This window comes from Xyrauchen texanus, chromosome 23 (genome assembly GCF_025860055.1).
Source record: "Xyrauchen texanus isolate HMW12.3.18 chromosome 23, RBS_HiC_50CHRs, whole genome shotgun sequence".
Taxonomy (NCBI): Eukaryota; Metazoa; Chordata; class Actinopteri; order Cypriniformes; family Catostomidae; genus Xyrauchen; species Xyrauchen texanus.
Window position 1 is genome coordinate 34,785,970 of NC_068298.1, and position 23,242 is coordinate 34,809,211.

The window sequence follows — 23,242 nt, forward strand, 5'->3', positions numbered from 1 at the left end:
ATTAAGCTTTATTTTATTTTGGGGTGAACAAGCAAAACTCCCTGGTCCAAAACAATGACGTGAAAAACAACAAAACTGTATAAAAAAAAAAGTAAAGTACACAAGCCCAACAGCTACTGCAGGAAGTACTGTTGGGAATTTATTCAAAATCATTTGCCCTGCAAATTCCTCTGGGTTCTCGTTTCCTGTGATTCAGCAGTGTAGGCGTTTAGCTGGTCATCATCCGTGGGGCAATGCTCATAGACATCAGCTCCTGGAATAAGAGCTTACAGGCGTATGGCATCCTGACCAGAGAGATCTGAAAGAGCAGAGCAGGGAAACAGTCACTTGAGACACTAAATCAAAGAATATGAAATGGGTTGCAACATTAGAATGTACTCTTTAAGTCATTTGAACAACTTTTAAATGTCACACCACCCATCCTATAAGACTACATAAGCACATGCTCACCTGTGTCTTGTTACGGCATCCTCTGCACTCATAGGTGTGTGTACGGGTGTTGGCGATGGCCATGAGGCCGCACAGGTTGCAGACGTGGACCTGGTATGGATCAGAAGCCTCGAAAAGCCTCTCTTTTAGGAACTGAGCAGCACCATGAGCGATCTGACAGTCACGTTCCATCTCTCCAAAACGCAACCCACCATCACTGAATGAGAAAATGGGGTGAAGCAAATGAGTGCCATGCAAAAGCCTAGAATGATGACTTTAGGTGATTTTAGAACATGAGTCTATATTATGTTCCATATTACCAAGTCAACTTTGAGGAGTTCACTTCTAAAGCTATTTTGGGTTTTACAGTGTAAAGCCATAAAAATGCCTGCAATGTGCAAACATTTTGGCGCTTCAAACAAGAATCGTATTGTGTAGTTTCAAAGAAGTTTATATGATGTGTAACACTCACCGTGATCTGCCCTCCATGGGCTGTCTGTTGAGGATCTGGACCGGCCCACGTGCTCTCGAATGGATCTTATCATCCACCATGTGCTTCAAGCGCTGGTAGTAAGTGGGTCCAATGAAGATCTGAGAAGTGAGCTTTCGGCCGGTGAAACCATTATACAAAACCTACAACATAAAATATGATCACTCTCATTTAATACTGCAAGTTAAATATCATGGCTTTAAGAAAAAAGTGAATTTTTTTTTTTATATAGGTTAGGCTCAATCAAAAGCATTTGTAGAACAATGCTGATTTCCACAGAACATTCTAGGCTCAATTCAAAATATCTGATTTTCAATGGGTTCCTGCCCAACAGGCCAAAAAGAAAAAAAGGATAAAGAAAAAAATAGAAGGATAAAAAAGTAATTTAAAGGGATAGATCACCCAAAAATGCAAATTCTCATAATTTTAATCACCCTCATGCCATCCCAAATGTGTATGACTTACTTTTTTCTGCAGAACACAAAAGTTTTTAGAAGAATACCTCAACTCTGTTGGTACTACCAATGCAAGTGAATGGTGACCAGAGCTTTGAATGCCCAAAAGGCAGCATCAAAGTAATCTATAAGACTCTAGTGGTTTAATCCAAGTCTTCTGCAGTTATTTGTTGGGTGTGGGTGTGAAACAGATCAATAAAGTCCTTTTTTAACTGTAAATCTACACTTTCACATGCAGCCACCTACTGGTTTGGGCTGATCAAAGGTGGAGACGCCTAAAAGATCGCTTCTGAAGCTCTGGATTTATCCACTGGAATCATATGGATACATTTTATGCTGCCTTTATCAACTTTTTGGAGCTTCAAAGTTCTGGCCAATATCTGCATTGAATGGAACTACAGAGCTGAGAAATTCTTTGAAACATCTTTGTGTTCTGCAGAAGAACGAAAGTCCTACAAATCTGCGATTGCATGCTGGAGAGTAAATGAAGAGAGAATAAAAAAATTTGGGTGAACTAACCCTTTAAAAAAAAAAAAAACTTCCTTTCTACATCCATTGACCATAGAGTGCTAGAGCTCTTTGGTGGTGTGTTCAAATTTCTCATTCATTTAAATAGAAGTGGCCCGTCTCTGCTAAATAGTCTCTGCCAATCGCCGACAAGGGGAGTGTTCCGAAAATGTTAATGCATTTTTGTCAATTCTGTTTGATGAAGCTAGTGGCACAGAAATTACACACTACACCTTTAATAGTGATGCCACACTGGCAGGTATGTACAAACATATCACAGATTCTATACCTCATTGCCTCTCAGATGGTAGCCATATTCTGACAGGAGGTTTGAGACTTTTTGCACGTTCACAGCATCGTTGAATGGCGTGGCATCACCAATCTCTCCTTTGTTAGCGGAAACCTAAAAAGAGAAAACAAAGTATTCATCAGCACTGTTGTACATTTACAATGTGGAAAAGACCAAACCTGCTCACATGATTCAACTTTTCCACGCACTTTTACAGACAGATGTCCCAACAGTAAACATTTGTTGCTAATGTACACATCGCAACAGATGGACAAGCACAAACAAAGTACCTTCCCTTGCAGACACTCGATCAAATGGCCAACTGTCATTCTGGATGGGATGGCGTGGGGATTGATGATGATGTCAGGGGTGATTCCTTCACATGTGAAAGGCATGTCCTAACAAAGACAGTTCAGGTCAGACACACCCTGCACTGGCATCTGTGTTTCACATTAAGTGCTTATAATGGCTTGACTGTTAGAGTCTCCACTATCAGGCACTGTTAAAGATTGACATCCTGTACAGACATTCGACTGCAGGCTAGTCTAAACAAAACTAGAATACAGATAGTGGACTACATTACAAGTGTAGATGGGAGAGACTACAGCAAGTGACTGGACTTCAAAATTTCTATGCAAGTAATAAATAGGCACCCAGTAACCCCTTTTAAAATGTTCTGTTGCACCTTGCAATATCTCTAGAAATAACTTTTAAAATCGGTCACATTTTACCTCTTGTCTGTACTGGATACCGCAGGTACCCTTCTGACCGTGTCGACTGGCAAACTTGTCTCCGATTTGTGGAATACGAACTGAACGGACCTGCAGAAAATATAAACATAATTACACTCACTAACAGAGTGTACATACAAACTCTTAAAATGCCATGTGATTGTGTAAGGCACACCAAAAAATATTTTCTGATATTATTCAACTACATGCAGCTGCCGATTTATTCTTTTATTTTAAGCCAATAAATGTGTATTTTTAAAGAAATAGTTAGCACAAAAATGAAAATTCTGTAATTATTTACTCACTGTCATGATATCCCAGATGTGTATGTCTTTCTTTCTTCAGCAGAACACATTTGAAGAAAAATATCTTAGCTCAGTAGGTCCTTAAAATGCAAGTGAATGGAGATTTCACTTTTGAAGCTCCAAAAATCATAGACAGTCAGCATAAATGTCACCAATTAAATTCCAGCGGTTAAATGAACGTCTTTAAAGCAACACTATTAGAGCAAAAAAGATCAATATGCAAGTACTTTTTTTAACTCTAAATCATCACTTCCGGTCAGCAGGGGTATGCATATGTTATGTAATTGCGTTGACACCGAGGCATGTGCGACACACCCGCACATAGGAGTGTAGAAGTACAGAAGCTTCATTGTTTTTGGTTTAGATCTGTTTCTTTACTCACAATGGTGAATTTGTGTGCTTATCCTGGATGTCTCAACAGTGAGAAAAACGTGAGATTACATCGGTAACATGCCAACACGAATACGTCACAGGTGAGACTGTGTGAACTCCATCTCTTGAAGCTTACCGGAAATGTTGGATTATATTTAAGTACTTAAATATTTATCTTTTTCACACCGTAAGTTATCGTTTCACTTTAGAAGACATTATTTTAACCACTGGAGTCGAATCGATGACGTTTATGCTGACTGTCTGTGATTTTTGGAGCTTCAAAAGTCGAATCACCCTCAACTTGCATTTAAGGACCTACTGAGCCAAGACATATTTCTAAAAACACCTGGGGGCATCATGAGGGCAAGTAATTGATGAGAGAATTTTGATTTTTGGGTGAACTATCCCTTTATCTGTCTTTCATGGAACACAAAAGGAGAAATGTTGAAGAATGTACTGGCCACACCTTTCTATAAAATGAAAGTGAATGGGGACTTAAGCTATCAAGCTGTAAAATAATACAAAATAATAAAAAAAGACTGGCGAGAACCAATGCTTTTTGTCCATTCTGACTATTGTAGTCCATTTCAAAACTTCTATGTAATGGAAGATTATAAGTGAATAATGACTAAAATTTCAGTCTGTTACTCATAAAAAGCTATTGTATGGTTTCAGAAGACTTGACAACCTGAGATCCCATTTACTTTCATTATATGAAAGAGTAGCCAGTGCATTCACCATTTCTCCTTTTGTGCTCTACAGAAGTAATGCGGGATTGGAACAACATAAGTGCATGTAACTGACAGAATTTGCTATTTTTGGGTGAACTAAAAATACACACTCTGATTTTGCAGAACTTGTAGCCCTCCTGGTTAAGCGTGACCATGACTTGGTCTACAATGCCAGTTTCGCTGGTGCGCAGGAAAGTGCTGCAGTCTCTCTTAGTGTAGCGGCGGTTAGTGCTATCCAGCTCATCGTCGTTCTCAGGAAGCGTTACGGTTTTGCCAATGATCACATCCTCACCAGATACACGCACACCAGGAGCAATCAATCCATCATCATCCAACTTGTCATAGATGGCATGTCGCATACCTTAAAAACATGGAAAGAGAAGCATACTTCAACCTGACTGATAAACTCTAGAAGTTTTCTGAAACACCCCTTACCAATAACAATGTTTCCATGTGAATCTGAGGTTATATATTTAACAACTGCAACAGTTAACCGCATTGCGCCACTGTTTATAGAATTGCGCAACAAGACATTTTCACCAGGCACAGTTGATGTTTAAAACTAATTCCAGTCAAATTCTCTATGGTTTTATCTGGCTGTATTATTTTTATTCTCCCCAATTTGGAATTCCCAATGTCCTCTAGGTTCTCGTGGTGGTGTAGTGACTCAAACCTCAATCCGTGTGACGGAGGACAAATCTCAGTTGCCTCCACATCTGAGACCGCCAATCCATGCATCTTAACACGTGGCTTGTTGAGCACGTTACTGCAGAGACCTAGCGCATGTGGAGGCTTCATACTATTCTCCGCGGCATCCACGCACAACTCACCACACCGAGAGCGAACCACATTATAGCAACCACAAGGAGGTTACCCCATGTGACTCTACCCTCCCTAGCAACCGGGCCAATTTCGTTGCTTAGGAGACCTGGCTGGAGTCACTCAGCACGCACTGGATTCGAACTCGCGACTCCAGGGGTTGTAGTCAGCGCCAGTGAGCTACCCAGGCCACTGCTGTATTATTTTTTACTTTGCACAACATTCCACTCTCAGTGAGCATAAGCAGTATAGAGTATATACACTCCACAGCATGCAGTAGGTAATAAGTTGCCATTGTATCCTGAACATAGTCTAGGATTGCACCTTGACAAGTCTCTCGGGTGGGTTTCTCAAAGATCTCCTCCTGGTCAAAGCCTTTCTTCGATTCTTGTTCCTTGTAAGAGCGATAGAACACTGATCTGCAATCAAAGACATTTTAATCAAAACATGACAATTTCAAACATGGTTTTACAGCCAGTTTTTTAGCCAGTGAAATTTATACACAGCAATAGATACCTGAAGAATCCACGATCCACCGCAGAGCGGTTCATGATGACAGAGTCTTCCTGGTTGTATCCAGTATATGATGCAATAGCCACAATAGAATTGATGCCTTCAGAGAAAATACTTATGTTACTGCCTTGAAAGTGCAATTGATGTGGTCAAAAATCACTTTCATAGCATGTTTTTGGTTTATTGGTTCATGCATGCATGCATGTTTCAAAGACCACTTTGCATGTAAAGGGGGCTAAATGAAGTTCAATTGAACAGTGCCATTATTAATTAGTATTAGCGGCAGTGTTACCTGCTGGTAGCTCTCTGAAGCGCAGGTACTCCATGGAGCGGGTGGTGACTAAGGGTTTCTGTGGATAGTAGAGCACGTGGGCCAGGGTATCCATACGCACGTGGAAGTTGGTAATGTAAACTCCCATAGCTTGTTTACCCATAGCAGACTGGTACGTGTTTCTGGGAGACTGTGGATAGGAAAAGGCAATCATTAAACTACATTGCGGTGTTGGTTAGTCATTAACTACATGCAATGTGGATTACGTAATCAGGATAAAAAAAATTAACTACACTGTAAAAACTACATTGCAATTCATAGGTTTCTTTTTTGTGTCATCAAAACTTAAAATGTGAATTACATTGCATCTATATATAAAAACACTTGTTAGACCAACAATTTTCCCCAAAATGTTGTCCCAACTAGTCTAAGAGTTGTCTGAATGAACAATTTCATTTTGAACAACGTTGCTGATTTGAGAGTTCCCAATTTGCATTGTAACATTAATACATTTTGCGGTAAGAATTATAGGTTTATTTTTTGCTGTTTGTGGACTTTATGCTGTTATTGTTGTTTTTTGTTAGCACTGATGGTCAGTTGTTGTGTGGTGATGTTAGGAGCTCATGTTTAAACATGTTTTAAAATGTTCTGGGTTCAATACAAGTTCAGCTCATTCGATTGAGCGGAACATGTATTGAACCCGGAATATTCCTTTAATGAGGTTTGTTGATTGTCACTGTTTTTGAGGTTTGTGTGTTAAGGGTTGTTGTCTATTGTGTGTCTGTGTCAGTCAATTGTACATACTGCCTTGCAAGACATACCTTTCTTCAGACGCAAAGATTACCACTATTTTCACATAAAATAAGCTGAAATGGTGACATAATGAAAGTTCTCGCATTGCGAACTGATAGATGACCGAGCAAGAAATTATTAGTTCTCTCAACAAAAATGTGTATTTAGTGAACAAATAAGTTAACTTTGACTAAACAAAACAATGTTACTGAGGATAATTATTAAGACAGTCATTGACAAAACTCAAATCTTACTGCATTATGCACAATTCTTTTTTAGTGTACTTGGATTTTTTTATTTATTTTTTTATACAATATCAAAACACGGTATAAATAATCTGAAAATAATCAAATTATATTATATAAAAAGTTTAAAGATTGCTACTGATTACAATAATGTGTAATAGTCTGTAAAAGATTACATTTCAGAACTAATCTAACACTGCATTGGTTTGTCTCATTTTCCATGTAAAACCATACTGCAGATTAGACTTAATTAGACGCAAGTCATAAAATAGACTAAAATTAAATTGTATTGATCCACATGAGGGGCAGTACCTGGTTGTGATCAGGGAAGGGAATAATGGAGGCACAGACACCCAGGATCATGGATGGGTGGATCTCACAATGTGTATATGTGGAGCAATAAGCCACACCCTTCTCTTGAAGGTCATCGGGGGTCATAGCCAACATCACAGTCTCCTCTTCTAGCGTATCAATGTATTCTACCACACCACTGGCCACCAGGTCCTGCCAACTGCACAAGAGACAGATTGTCATTTAAAATAGTATGACAACAGTAAGTAAACCAATAAGAACTCCAACAGCTTAAGATGATGCACCTGTAGTTGTTATACTCTCTCTCCTTCAGCTGGTCAATGTGTCGTCTCTTTAGCAGCAGTTTCTGTTTCTCTACAATGAGCAGTGGGCGGCAGATCCTGCCAGCATCTGTGTAGATCCTGATCTCCCTCTCACGAATATCTCTGATCATTGACACCTGGGTCACAGTGAAAATACCATCACAATTTTCACAACTCTGCTGAATACACTAATAACCATGTTGAATTGTGAGAGTTAATTGAAGTCAGTTATGATGTCACACCTCAGACACAATGATGTCCATCTGTCTCCTTAGTTTTCTCAGAGTGTTCATCAGTTGCTCAGGATCTTTATGAATACCCACCCAACAGCCGTTCACAAAGATTTTCGTTGCACTGAAGGATCCAACACACATTCACATGATATTAGTTCTCAATTTCAGCCAAAATTAATAATAACTTCAACAAAAAAAAAGCTATTTCAAAAGCTATAATCAGCATTGTGCAATCACAAAATGCTGTGCTAGTGAAGTTGGTTGAATAGTCAGTGTGGTGCTGCCCCCTATAGATCAGGATGACACTCACTCTGCAATGGCAGCAGGCGAGATCTCTTCCAGGTTCTCCATGCTCCATTCCTCCAAGAACTCCAGGATGGGGGAGGGCTGAGATCCCACAGAGATGTAGGCCATGAGAGCTAGATTCTTCACCAAACCTACAGCATGACCCTAGAACAAAACACCTGAATTTGCTTTCTATCTCTCGAACCACAAATGAAATTTAGAATGTGATCCTGAATCTTTAGTGGTCTGTGGGATGTTTAAGGGTGCTACCTCTGGGGTCTCGGCAGGACACACCATACCCCACAGTGTGTTATGGAGCTGCCTGGGTTTGGCCAGCTTGCCGTCTCGTCCTATAGGAGAGTTTACACGACGCAGGTGGGAAAGGGTGGAGGCAAAGGTCAACCTGTTCAACACCTGCACAAGAACAACGTCAATGTAAGAAATCAAGTACCTTGCAATTACATAAGAGGAATGCTCTGTTGTTTATTTAATTTTTAAAAAGCACAAATGGCGGATACAGTGAGACACCCTATAATGACCCACAAGTCAATGAGGCCAGTCTATAAACACTGAAATACAGTTACAAAAGTATAAATGTTAATATGTTTTTAGTGTGATAAAATCACTTACTAAGCTTCAGTGTAAAGTTAGTCAATATTAAATCTTACAACAGCCGGTAAACCCTGTTTGTGATTTTATCACACAAAATTTCTCAACCAAAAATGAAAATACTCATTTACTCTCCTTCATGCCATCCCAGATTCATGACTCTCTTCAGCAGACCACAAAAAGATTTTATGATGAATGTTTCAGCTCTGTTGGTCCTCACAAAGCAAGTAAATGGTGACCAGAACTTTGAAGCTCCAAAAATCACACGAAGGAAACTTAGAATTAATCCATGTCTTCTGAAGCAATATGATAGGTGTGGGTGAAAAACATCTAAAAATGTAATCTAAGGGCGTGTTCACACTTGTAGTTCGGTTCTCTTGATCCGGACCAAAAATTTTAATTATACATTTAGTCCTGGTTTGCTTAGCGTTCACACTGGCATTTTTAACACCGAACCTAACGATACAAAACCAAAAGGTATCAGGGAAATGTCACGACCTGATTGGACAGCTTTTATGACGTATATTTTTTGACAGAACTTACCGAACATCCAAAACAATGCTGGTGAAATGCGCTCATTGGATGTATACATGAATATATGGTGCTATTTTTAACAGCTGAGAACAAACGTAGAGTTAATAAAATGTGTAAATGAGTCAAAACAGCAGCAGGAATTCTTCCGTTGTACACACAAACGAGATATGCTGCAAGGACGGCTGAAGGGCGGTTCCGACGCCAGTACCGAACTGTAATGGGAAACATAGCTCCTATGATGAGAAGCAGCAGGTATGCTTGAGGTCAGTATTAGGCAAATTACGTCCATTTAGAAATCTTTGGTCCGTGTTGCATTCATATATCAATCGAACCGTCCCAGAGTTCGTTTGGAAGTGGCTCTTTGGATCACTTCTGAAGACGTAGATTAAACACTGGAGTCTTTATATGTTACTTCAATGTTTCCATTGTGTGATTTTTGAAGCTTCAAAGTTCTGGTAACTATTTGCTTAAATTGTGAGGACCAACAGAGCTGAAATATTCTTCTAAAAATGTGTTTGTTTTCTGCTGAAGAAAGAAAGTCATAATATTGCATATTTTTATGTTTATTAAATGACTTGATTTAGTTCCATTGCAAATGCCTTAGATTTTTGAATTTTTTTAATAAATGAAGGATGAGTCAAAATCTGTGGTAGTTAATATTATCCTACAAATGCTGCTGATTAAGCTTCACTTGTATTGAAACCGGAATATTCCTTTAAACATCTGAGGAACTGCAGAGAATGCTTTGGACCGAAAAGAAGGAAAAATCTCACACCTTTTTTTTTTTTTACCATATACTGGACATTTTCATTTGTCCATAAGAGAAAAATGTAATTCTATGAAACTATCAGAAAGAAAAAAAAATAAAATAGCGGATAAAGCAGACTTCACCTGAGATACACCGGCTCTGGCCTGATGGGCTTTCTTCACATCCCCCCAGTTGCCTGTGGCCAGCGAGTACTTGAGCCCATCAGAAATAATACGAGTCTTAATGGCCAGCTCAAGATTAAAGTCCTTCCCCCTGTCAATAAACTTCTGAGCATATATTCTGATCTCCTTCAGCAGGTTCTTGAACATTCTGGAAACAAAAATTTAAATTTGAAATAGGCTCCGTTATAAAAAGATTGTGTGCAATGAAACTGTCTTGACACATGCACTGTTTACACAGTTCTCTAGAATACTAAAGCCTTTTAATTAATTTATTTGGTTAGTGCTTCTTTTATCATTAACGAAAGCTGTTAATTACAGTACCCTCTGAAAAGGAACGCAAGCAGTGGCCCAGCAAGATCGAGCCTTTTGTTGCCATAGTGATCTCTGTCATCCAGCTCTCGTCTGCCCAAGGCAGCCAACAGCAATCTGTGAACCATATAACTAAAGAAAAACAGAACAAAATCCATATTACATCGCTCCCTATACATAAAATCTTATGTTGCGTCAAACAGCAACAATAGAATCCTTTTTTACCCTAGGAAATATGCTTTCTTGGTTTCGCAGAAATCTGATACACCAACATGTGGCAGCACCTCCTTCTGTAGAACCTCTTTCGCATATTTGATTCTCCTCTCTTTGGTGACACCAGGCTTGGCCCCTCTGGACCCAATGAAGTTAAGAGCCACATTCTGTTCCTGAATCACAAAGGCCTCATCCAAAGATGGTTTTACCTGGGGAGAAGAGAGTCTGTATCAATGAAGCAGTGGAGTGGTGGTGGTGCAGTGGTCTAAGCACATAACTGGTAATCTCATAATCAGAAGGACGCTGGTTCGAGCCCCACAGCCACCACCATTATGTCCTTGAGCAAGGCACTTAACTCCAGGTTGCTCCGGGGGGATTGTCCCTGTAATAAGTGCACTGAAAGTCGCTTTGGATAAAAGCGTCTGCCAAATGCATAAATGTAAATGAAGCAATTGTCTGGACAAAAATTCCTTTTACTCATGAGTTAAATCAAAACCACAAATTTCTTAGAGCGGTCACTATAATAAAATTTGCCTGACGATTACCAAATCATACAAATAATTCTAATTAACAATTTGAATGTCTTCTGTCCATCTCACAGTGAACGTTAAAAGGGATACTTCACCTAAAAATGAAAATTCTCTCTTCATTTACTCACCCTCAATCCATCCAAGATGTGTATGACTTTCTTCTGCACAACACAGAGTTTTAGAAGAATATCTCAGCCCTGTAGGTCCATACAATGCAAGTGAATGATGAACAGAACTTTGAAGCTCCAAAAAAAGCACATAAATGCAGCATAAAAGTAATAAATACAACTCCAGTCATTAAATCCATGTCTTCAGAAGCATTATGATAGGTGTGGGTAAGAAACAGTTCAATATTTATGTCCTTTATTACTATAAATTATCCTCCCTGCCATTAGGTGCCGATGTGCACAAATGTAAATTGCCAAAACCAAAAGAACATGAAATTGAAGATTAATAGCAAAAAAGGACATAAATTGATCGGTTTCTCATCCACAACTATCATATCACTTCTGAAGACATGGATTTAACCACTGGAGTCAATTGATTACTTTTATGCTGCTTTTATGTGCTTTTTGGAGCTTCAAATTTCTGGCCACCGTTCACTTGCATTGTATGGACCAACAGAGCTGAAAAATTATTATAAAATCTTCGTTAGTGTTCTACTGAAAACAAAGTCATACACATCTGAGATGGTATGAGGGTGTGAAAATGATGAGTGAATGTTCATTTTTGGGTGAACTATTCTTTGAAAACTGCATGTACACACCAGCAACTACCAAGAACATGAACCATTAAACAAATTAAAGTGAAACCAAAGCACTTTGCATTAACTATGTACGTTAGTCCTTCATTATATTGTTGCTGCAGAAGGAACTGCAGCAGATGGTGCACGCACACCAGAGCGCTCCATAGGCTGCTCTTCAGGAGCTGCTCTAATTGTGGTCCACAGTGTGAGTTGGTTAGACTGTCCAAGTTCATTTGTAGCACTCACATAATGTACTATTGCATCAGAAAATGAGACACGTTTGGTTGGAATTTGAAGTGCACAACAAATCGCAGTTCTCCCAAATAATCGCAATTAGATCAAATAACAGTGATCAAGTGACTATGTAATATCCATGGCAGGTCAGTTCTATTTGAAACTATTTGACAAATGACACTTAATGAAAATTCTTCACAAGAAGCAACTTTTACCATCTCCATCATCTCAGGATCATCAAAATCATAGATGATGTGTTCCAGGATGTCTCTATCAGACACAAATCCCAAAGCACGGAAAACAATGATGATGGGTACTTCCTGCCGAATATACGGCAGAGTGGAGACAATCCTCTGGCCGATGGCGCTTTTCTTTACTCCCTAGACAAGGAAGAAAAAGACAGAAGATTCAGTAAACAAACGGTTAATGAGGTGGCTTTCACTTCCAGTGACAGAAAGTTCTATGTGCTCAGAATCTACAGAAACTGACCTGTCCTCCTCGGGCCATCATGCTGACCCAGATGGTGCTGGTGGGTCTGGATGAGTTCTCCAGACATGACCTGCACTCTCCGGTGTAAGCATACTTAGAGTCTTTCTTAGAGAACACATACACTGTGTTAGTAGCCATCTTCTCTTGTGCAATCAGGACCTAAGCAGCAGAAAGCATTGTCAATTAAATACAAATCAGACCAAATCATTTCACTAAAAACCATGTTTTGGAACAAAGCTGACCTTCTCTGAACCGTTGATGATGAAGTAGCCTCCTGGATCTAAAGGGCACTCGTTCAACTCACAGAGATCACGATCAGTCAGGCCACTCAGGAGGCAGTATGTGGAGCGGAGCATGATGGGTATTTTCCCTATGAACGTTTTCTGATGCTGCGTCTGTTGTTGCTCCTCACCATCCTTTATGATGGTCTTAGTGATGTCCACATACAGAGGAGCAGAGTACCTGTAGAACATGGTGTGCATTCAAATATAGAACGACAACAGCTTCATCTACTGCATCATTTAGAGTTACACTTTATAGGTAGATTCAAGGAAATGCACAGGCCAACACGCAACATTTGAGTAAGCTATTCATGACACTGAGAAATATGGCTCTCATCCACAGAAGTGCATCACTTACGTGAGATTTCGAAGTCTGGCCTCATTTGGCATCATAGGTGATGGGGCGCCATCTCTTTCCCAGTGGGTGGGTTTGGACAGATAGATCTGCTCAAATTTCAGCAGGAACCGTGGCTGCAAAACAACAGATAAGAATACAATTTAAGAGGAGTCATTAGAATTTAAATACACTCAGGTCCTGGAGACACTCACTGGCTCCTCCACCTCCCCCGAGGTGTGTTGGGCCTCAGCCTGCAGGTCGATGGGTGGTGCATCCTCTACGATCCTCTGCACAGACATCTGGATGAACTCATCGAATGAATCCAGCTGCTGTCGCACCAAACCTTTCTCGTCGAAGTAAGAGCTGGAAATAGAAAGCAATGTAAACAATGTCAGACAAGTTCATCTATTATGGGGGAATTCCTACAAGCAATTAATGCACTCCCAATCACAGTATTGGCACAGCATATTTTTAAATGATTCATACCCTGGTTTGGCACATTACCTGATAACAATCCAGCAGGCCTCCTGCCACAAATCTGGGGTGATTTCATCATCATCTTCATCATATTGGATATCTGAGGGAAAAGCATGCCATTATTTATATCGAGATCTAAACAAATAGAGAGCAGTCACACAAGCCAGGTGAGAATAACAAGAAACGACACAAAGATTTGCAATGCTTCGGGATTTATTACAATAACATGTCTGTTGGCACTGGTTCATAAGTCATCTGAAAAGACAAAAGTTGTTCATAACGCCGGCAAAAGAGTGTTACAAAACACTACCACTAACAAATCATACATTATAACACTAATTAAACACGTCGGGCTGTTAAATATCTCTTTTGCACAAAAAGAGGTGGTATTGTAAACAAAGGGAGTTTGTTTTGGACAACTTCACCAACGGCGAAGAGATTAACATTAGCCTGTTAGCGCACTGAGAACACGCTGTCGTGTTACACCTGCCTTTGTTCAATAAAAACAAAGAGGCACAAACTGCGCATAAAATTAAGCACACATACCTTCATCTTGATCATACATGGTGTTTGAGGGCAAATATATTACGTTTTAATGCAACTGAAGGCAGTGTATCCGCGCCCCCACCGCACGGTGCGTTCGGTCTGAACCGCTATGAACAAATACAAACGGCGACGGAAATATACGTCACTTCCGGCACTAGTGAAATTAATAAATACATGTACATTTTTCGTTGCATTTATTTGCTAAATAAGTGACGGAATTTAAATATTTAAATAAAAAATATTTAAAAAAGAAATTTTCAATATTATTATTGTTTTATTTTTTTACTTAAAATGTTTGCTTTCCGGACCATTTATTTGGACAAACATAACGCACCTCTAAGTAAAGGTTACATGAAAGGATTAATTAAAGAGAGAGTTAAAAGGAGGTGGCAGTAAATGTGGACTCAGGAGGGAAAGAAAATACATCTATATGCGGGGTTTGGGAGTAACGGAATGCATGTAACAGGATTGTGTATTTAAAATACAAAATATAAGTAACTGTATTCCACTACAGTTACAATTTAAATAATTGGTAACTAGAATACAGTTACATTCAAAAAGTATTTTGATTACTGAGGAGATTACTTTGCATTTTATTGTCATTTGTTTCATTTAATATTTTGAAGTAAGTTTGGAGCAGAAGAAATCTAACAGAATAATTATAAATTACATTTTACAGCATGTATTCTGTAATCTGTAGTGGAATACATTTCAAAAGTAACTGTCCTAAAATAAAAAAAAAGAGGTAGGAAATGAGAGAGTAGTTTGTGGCAAAAGAAGGGATGACAGTAATTTCATGACTCCGTATCGGACACAATGCATTGAACCAGTCACTATTTAAGATATAGGGAAGCATAACAATGGACTGTGCAATGATTGTGGATTACTGGAAACTGATCCACAATCATGAGCATGGTAAATTAGTATGCATAGTTATTACAAAGAAATATCTCAGCTCAGAGAAGATGTTAAAGCCATATCCAAAGGAATAAATAGTTTAACATTACAGAACTTACTGAAGAACAATTCAAAAGTGACTAAGGCTGTAGCCTATTAGACTACCTTAACAGATCTGATTAGAAGAATATAACATCAAGTCCTTGAGAAATAATATGATATTCAGATTAAACAATTGGATTTCAGATAGGTGTGCTCTCTCTCTCTCTCTCTCTCTCTCTCTCTCTCTCTCTCTCTCTCTCTCTCTCTCTCTCTCTCTCTCTCTGCTTTAGTTTCTTCTTCATCAATGCCTCACACTCCATCCCAGTAGGTGGCGGAATTGCACCTAAGCTGGTTTGCAAAGCGCCAATAAATCCACAGAAGAAGAATCCGGTGACGCATTCGGCGAGTTGCCGCGTTGTTTTCTCTCTCACGTGGGTCCGATGTTTTTCAAGGTTGTAGTAACTGTAGGGATGTAACTGTTGTTGAGACTCTAACTAGTCTTTGTTATAATAATGTACAACTTTTTAAGAGCACCGATATTCCAATTATACTCTCGCAAGTGTTTAAAACATATTTTAGTTTCGAGAGTGCCGCTGTCAAGGAGGTATCAAGAGTTTCCACGGTCACTTGTTTCTGTGTTGATATCAAAGAACTTGGGCATCAAACAGAGCTGCAGGCCATCCAGAGGAGGGGTGTTTAATCTGAGATGTTACAGCAATGAAAAAGGAGCTCAGAAATCAGCATCAAATGAACTTCAGGATAAATCACCCTCAGATTTGTACACATTAGTGGAGCCACAGAAAGAAGAGGAATTTGTGTTCTGTGATTTTGATGAATCAGTAGACAGTAAAGATGATAAACTACCGGACCATCTTCACTTATATGAGCCCAGGAGTACTCCAGAGGCAAAAGTGCATATCAAGTCTGACACTGGCATGCACCATAGAGGACTGGAAATGCAACTGAAGCATTTAAAGGTCCCTACACAATCTGGATTGGAGGACGATTCATTGATTGAGTTCCATGATGAAAGGTTTCCATTGGAGGAGCAAGCCAAACCAAAGAGAGTTAGAAAGCAACACAAGATTTATGGTACTCCTGATGTGGAGATGGCAGTTAGTGATAGCTGTTGTTCTGGTTGTGGTGCCCTAATGCATTGCACTGACCCTGAAATCCCAGGTTACCTGCCAAGCGAGAAATATAAAGCATTAGTTGAGGAGGATAAACTGAAAAGGGCAATATGCCAGCGATGCTTCTTGATAAATCACCATCAGAAGGCTTTGAACATCACTATGTCCAAAGAAGAGTACAGAACGATTGTAAGAAGGATTAAATCGGAGAAGGCTTTGGTGCTGTTGATTGTTGATCTTCTTGATATACCAGACTCCATTATTCCAGAGCTTCCAGAGCTTGTGGGAAAGAATAAGCACATTGTGATCTTAGGGAATAAAATAGACTTGTTGCCTGGAGATGCACAGAATTACCTGCAACGTATCAGGCGTCAGCTGGCGGCATATTGTGCTGGGATGGGCATTTCTACCAGTGATCCTAAAGACATCCACCTTATCAGTGCCAAAACAGGATATGGTATAGAAAACCTGATATCAAGACTACAGTCAACCTGGAAGTACAAGGGAGATGTGTATTTGGTTGGGACTGCCAATGCTGGGAAATCCACACTGTTCAATACGCTGCTAGAGTCTGATTATTGCAAATCCAGAGCTTCAGATGTGATCCACAAAGCTACTATATCTCCATGGCCAGGTGAGACCTTGTATTGAAATTAATTGGGCAGAAATTATACTAAACATTGGCCTTAAACAACATACTACAACATATACTGTAGTACCTGGCTTGTGTCCTGTTTCACAGCATACACAACAACAATACACAAAGTTTGGGCAGTTCATTTGAATTCATTTGAAAACATGAAAAAATTGTGTCTGAAACTGAATTGTTACTGATAATAAAATAATAAAGGGTGCACTCTCTCTCTCTCTCTCTCTCTCTCTCTCTCTCTCTCTCTCTCTCTCTCTCTCTCTCTATATATATATATATTACCTGATGTAATGTTTAGAAAAATCTAAATATTATTATTGTACCCATAGTGGAATTACTGCAGATATATCTGCTGATAATATGTTATCATTTAATAGATTTGAATGAAATATTTAGCAGTTTAAATGGTTCAAACACGAAAAGTAAAAACTTTGGTTGTTGTATCGGCCACAATGAGAATTATCTGAAAATAATTATCTATAAATATTTTTATCGGGCCGATAGTGGAATTTCAGCAAATATTTATACTAATAATAAATGATAAGAATGATAAGACTGTGCAGAACTGTAATCTTCTAGACAAAATGTGGCTAATTTGAACAAGCTAAGATCTGAACGTTTTTATTTGTTTACTTTTTTGGTAACTACATAGTTCCCATAATTCCATTTGTGTTATTACACAGTTTTAATAACTATTGTTATTATTCTAAAATGTGCAAAATAGTGAAAATGAAGACTAAGTTTGGGTGTTCAAACGTTTGTCTGGTAGCATATTACAGAAGCCACTTAAACAAGAAACAAAGAGCTCTTTATCTACTGTGCTTGACTCTTTCTTTTAGTCTTTAAGACTTTGTATTGTGCTTACCTGAATGACTAAGTCCATCACAGCTACAGTATTGCTGACACAGACAGTAACTTAAACACTCCTCCTTCCTTTGTAAATCTAGGAACCACATTAAACCTTCTGAAGTTTCCCATCATAAACCCAACCCCCTACCGTATGCTCAGGAGGGCGGAGAGACTGAAACAGGCATCTCTTCTTACTGAGGAAGACATGAGTCCTCAGGAGATGAAGAGAATCAAACAGTTCAGCAAGCAGGGATACTTGGTTGGTGAGTTTTGTTTGAAATTTGTATTATTATTATTATTATTGAGATGATTATAGAGAAGACAAAGAATGGGAGAGAGAGTCGTGGAATGGCCAGATTCAAACTAGCAACACTTGCATGAGCGCTACAGCTCAACATGTCAGATTATCTGCTTTAACCACTGGAGTAGACCACGGCTCTGACAAAAGTTTACAGGTTTTAATATGGGTTCATACCTTTCATTTTTATTGTTAAAGGAACGTTCCACATTTAGTTAAGATAGATGGCATGCTTCTGATTACCACAGAGAACAATTCTAATTCAGCCATCAATTTGTAAAAACAATCAAAATTCACCTTTACAGGAACGCTCTTATAATGGTAGTCTATGTGGCCAGATATTCCATAGTAATTATGCAGGATTGAGAAGCTTGTCTTTTTGTTGAGATGAAAAATGAAAATTCTCTCATCATTTACTCACCCTCATGCCATCCCAGATGTGTATGACTTTCTTTCTTCAGCAGAACACATTTGAAGAAAAATATCTCTGCTCTGTAGGTCCATCCCCACAGCATGATGCTGCCACCACCATGCTTCATTGTAGGGATGGTATTGGCCAGGTGATGAGCGGTGCCTGGTTTCTTCCAGATCACAATTCACTTGCATTGTATTGACCAACAGAGTTGAGATATTCTTCTAAAAATCTTTATTTGTGTTCTACTGAAAGTCATACACATCTTGGATGGTATGAGGGGGAGTAAATGATGAGAGAATTAAAGCGCTAAGATTCATTTAGTGGTGACAACTGTTCTAGGCAGATTAACTTCTGGTTATGGTTGTTTTCCTTCATAAACGGTCACTTTCTGGAATCCTTACGCATACCATTCGGAAGCTGCCAGATTTATTGGCTTTACACGGTCATGACAGGAATTAAAATATAGGATATAACTTTGCACAGACAATTTAAACACACTAGTCTCATGTGAACTTGAATAATGTGCAAGTGTTGTGGCGTTGTGTATGTTATCATTTATCTAACTGCAATGAATTTCCCCATAGAATTCTATTGTGTGTGTATTGCTGTAAACACAAACTATTTTCTGATAAATTACAGCACGTCACATATTTTAAAATAACAGAAATTATTCAGCGACAGTGTTTCCTAGTCAATAAATGTGTATTATAATTTTAATTTTGTTATGGAGGCAACTTTCATTATTTCAATCTGTTATTTTAGGTCACATTGGTAGGACATTCCGAGCAGATCAGTCACACAAGAAAGTCCTTGTAGAGTTCGATCCTGACAGTCTGAGCTTTGGAGAAGACCCTGAGGATGACAACAAACAGATTCTGTCCGCAGACTCCACCACAGACTCAGAGCTTAGCTACAATGAAATCAAAGATGCACGCTGGTTCTACGACACACCGGGCATCATGAAAGAATGTGACGTGAGTCTCCATATTCAAACTGTACTCTCTGATATTGTGTATAATTACCAAATGAAGTGGATAATTGTGGAATGTGCCACAGAGGGTTCTGATAGAAATTTCACTTTACGGCCAGGTTCTCAGCCTGTTGACTGAACAGGAAGTGAAGCTGGTGGTTCCTACGCAGGCTATTACACCGAGAACATTTGTGATGAAGCCTGGTATGGTTTTATTTTTAGGAGCTTTGGCACGCATTGATTATTTGGAGGTAAGTGTCTATTTGAATTGCATTTAGGCTTTTTGCTGTTTCTGTATCGGACCAAGATGGCTTTCAATGTTTTTTATATTCATAAGGGGGAAAGCTCATGTTGGTTGACAGTTGTTGCCTCGTCTCGAGTTCCGGTTCACATCACCACTTTGGATAAGGCTGACGCGATCTACCAGAAGCATGCTGGGAAAATCCTTCTTGCAGTATGTTTAAACATATCACAGACACACACGCAAAGCTGTTATCCATTAAATCTTAAAAGGATTTTTAATTCTCTCATCATTTACTCCCCCTCATGCCATGACAGATGTGCATGACTTTAGTTTTTCAGAAGAAAACAAATTAAGATTTTGAGAGGAATATCTCAGATCTGTTGGTCCACACAATGCAAGTGAATGGTGACCAGAAAATAAGCACATAAAAGCATCATAAAATATATTTGACTCCAGTGATTTTATCAGTGTCTTCTGTTTTGGGTGAGTAGAGACTAAAATATATATAATGTTTTCACTGTAAATCTTGCCATTGCAGTCTGTAGGCACGATCATGATTTCAAGCTTGATTACACTTCCTACTGCTTGACGCATATGCAGACCATTAGATGGCGCTAGGAAGTGTAATCGATATTGAAATCGCTAAGAAGACTGCTGATGTCAAGATTTATAGTGGAAATTTTATATGTATTATAAAAGTTATATTTTGGTCTGTTCTCACCCAGCCTTATTGATTACTTTTATGCTGCCTTTATTTGCTTTTTGGAGCTTCAAACTTTTGGTCAACATTCACTTATGGTCCTACAGTGCTGAAAGATTCTTCTAAAAAAATATATTTTTGTTCTGCAGAAGAAAGAAAGTCATACACATCTGGGATGGCATGAGGGTGAGAAAATGATGAGAAATTTCATTTTACTACTGATATTTTCCCTAAAGTTAAAAACTTTTTAGGAGCTAATGTTGTTTAATCATACTTTTAATGAATACTTTTACTGTTATAAAGAATGTTTTGTCCCCAACAAGGTCCCATCAGGTGGCGAGGAGCGCATGATACATTTCCCACCACTTGTTTCTCAAGACTTTAAACTCCAGGGGCAGAGCTCCAACACCGCAATTACTGACATAAAAATTTCATCAGCAGGTAATTTGCTGGAGTTTTTGTAAATCAGAACTGCATTTGTTTTTCCGTAATAAAAAGTGCTTAAAAGGGCCGTGGTATTTCAATGTTTTTGGACATGTTATCATGGTAATATATTTATTTGGACCCGGTAATTAAAACCGTATGTTCTTATTTACTTGACACGTTATCTAAAACGGCACTGTGCCCCTGTGCGATATGCTGAAAAAACAGTTTGACGTGGTGTGATGGTCTACAAGTCTGTCTAGCTGATAGATGCCAAGACTCTAGCACATGTTTACGTAGACATGTAAAGGAAAAAGAATGCAGATGGAAACAAAAACTCTTTTTGATGTGTACACCTCTTAAAGGGGTCATGACATGAGTACATATGCAGTAAATCATGACACATTAAATATATGAGGTCATTTTATTATAAAAACATATTGTCAGTTTCAGGACTTAAAATTACCTCCTCACTGCAAAAAGAGCATTTGTTGAAACCAAGATGCCAAATCAACTCATTGTGATGTCACACTGCGGTAGACATTTGCATCTGACCACCTCCACAACAACACATCGACACCTACTTTACCTTATCACTTCTGTAGCCCCGCCCAGTAGCGGTGAGCCATGAAATAGCAAAAGAGAGCAGGTCAGTCAAGAGCAGAGACCAATCACAACAGTGGGCGTTTACGTTCAAGTCTTAGAGGAGAAGCAGCATCCAAACTGAGCGTTTCTGACAGAGGATCAGAATGAGGGTGGAAAATTCATGTTTTACAATTTTCTTTTTAGTATTTTTTATTTTTTATTTTTTTGCACAAATCTTTACTATTATAAGTGAACCTCATGGAGAATATTAAAATAATAAAAAAACTTTCTTCCGTGGAACACATAAGGAGATTCAGTCACCATTCATTTTCATTGTATGGAAATATCACATATTGTATCAATATAATTTCACATTGAAATCAATAACTATACAGACCCCGACCATGCACATATATTACCACTAGCATGTGTACAATACGCCATTCTGTTATATATCCTATTATTTGTATGTCTATTTATACTCTTACCTTTTTTATTTTCTGTCTCACTGTAATGTTCTCTGTTTCTCTACTAATTCTAACTAATTCCTTGTGTACGTGAGAACACTTGGCAATAAAGCTCATTCTGTTTCTGAATGGTGACTGAGGCTGCCACAATTTTGTGACTTATGTATTCCATGGAAGAAAGTAATATTGATATAAAATAAGTGTATATTAATACATTTTTACATTTCAAATTTAATTGAGATTTGAAAGTGCAAGCCTTGATTTATAGCCTGGATATTGTCATGTCTGTTAGGCTGGGTTGCCGTGACAGCAGCCGAAGGAGATCAGCTGTTGCTAAGAGCTCACGCCCCTGAGGCAGCAGGACTGTGTTTACGCACCCCACCTTTACTGCCCCACATTGTGAATCTGAAAGGAGAACGAATCAACAAGACTCCCACCTATAAGACCAAAAAGCCACAGGCTCTGGTGGACACTGGTCTGTCTGCAAAAGCAGCTGAGAGGCTCAAAGTGAGAAAGAAAAAGTGAGATCAAAATATGAAACAAATATTCTGGGTTCAATACGAGTTAAGCTAAATTGACAGCATAATGTTGATGTTTGGATGTGTGACTTGCCCCAAGTTTATTATTACATTTTTTAAATCACAGTTCCAATGAAAGTGTATGGGGCCAGTCCATTATCCTTAAAATACCATTTCAAAAGTACAGCCAGAAGATGTAAACATTGTGTTAATAATCTTATCAGTGTAAAGTTAAATCCAGTATTACAACTTGAATGCTGTGACTAAAATGCTGGTAAATGCCTGTAAGCATTTTATCACACTAAAATCATGTCAACAAGTATAATGTTCATCTGTACATCTTGTTGCTATACTTTTGAAACTGGGAGTATTTTTGTTTATGGACTGGCTCCATTTACTTCCGATGTACGTGCCTCACAGTAATTGTAAAAACATTTTATATATATATATATATATATATATATATATATAAACCAGATCTGTCAGACAGTTTTCAGTGGTAAATCAACTTTATGCTGTGAATACTGTTGATTTGAGCTTAACTTGTTTAGAACCCAGAACATTCCATTAATGTGCTGTTGCATGCAGGCACAGTTTCTCTGACACATCCAAATATTTCATATGTGAAGTAGTAAACAATGTACTGCTGTTTGGATAATATATTTTCATACTAATGTACTTATTAAAATGTGCTTATTGTTTATGTATTTAAGTCCCCGAAAAAAGAAAACAGAAAATAA

At 38.6% G+C, this 23,242-nt stretch overlaps 2 protein-coding genes across 2 annotated transcripts; one reads left to right on the top strand and one right to left on the bottom strand.

The window, feature by feature from the left end:
- Positions 1-2: 2 nt before the first annotated feature.
- LOC127617092 (DNA-directed RNA polymerase II subunit RPB2-like) lies at positions 3-14,436 on the bottom strand. Its single transcript, XM_052088976.1, has 25 exons — positions 14,316-14,436; positions 13,797-13,869; positions 13,505-13,655; positions 13,314-13,426; positions 12,917-13,136; positions 12,675-12,833; positions 12,401-12,565; positions 10,689-10,885; positions 10,476-10,595; positions 10,116-10,302; positions 8,352-8,495; positions 8,107-8,246; positions 7,806-7,917; positions 7,546-7,700; positions 7,262-7,460; positions 5,934-6,102; positions 5,645-5,741; positions 5,453-5,547; positions 4,420-4,670; positions 2,902-2,991; positions 2,461-2,568; positions 2,171-2,284; positions 902-1,062; positions 451-646; positions 3-298 (listed from the first exon to the last, which is right to left on the bottom strand). Exons 1-25 carry the CDS (start codon positions 14,332-14,334, stop codon positions 209-211), a joined length of 3,525 nt encoding a protein of 1,174 aa, XP_051944936.1. The 5' UTR covers positions 14,335-14,436; the 3' UTR covers positions 3-208.
- A 1,227-nt stretch (positions 14,437-15,663) lies between these two features.
- Positions 15,664-23,214, top strand: noa1 (nitric oxide associated 1). Its single transcript, XM_052089068.1, has 7 exons — positions 15,664-17,018; positions 17,981-18,145; positions 19,358-19,569; positions 19,685-19,816; positions 19,903-20,019; positions 20,833-20,950; positions 22,277-23,214. The coding sequence occupies exons 1-7, from the start codon at positions 15,767-15,769 to the stop codon at positions 22,507-22,509; spliced, it is 2,229 nt and encodes a 742-aa protein (XP_051945028.1). The 5' UTR covers positions 15,664-15,766; the 3' UTR covers positions 22,510-23,214.
- The last annotated feature ends 28 nt before the right edge of the window (positions 23,215-23,242 follow it).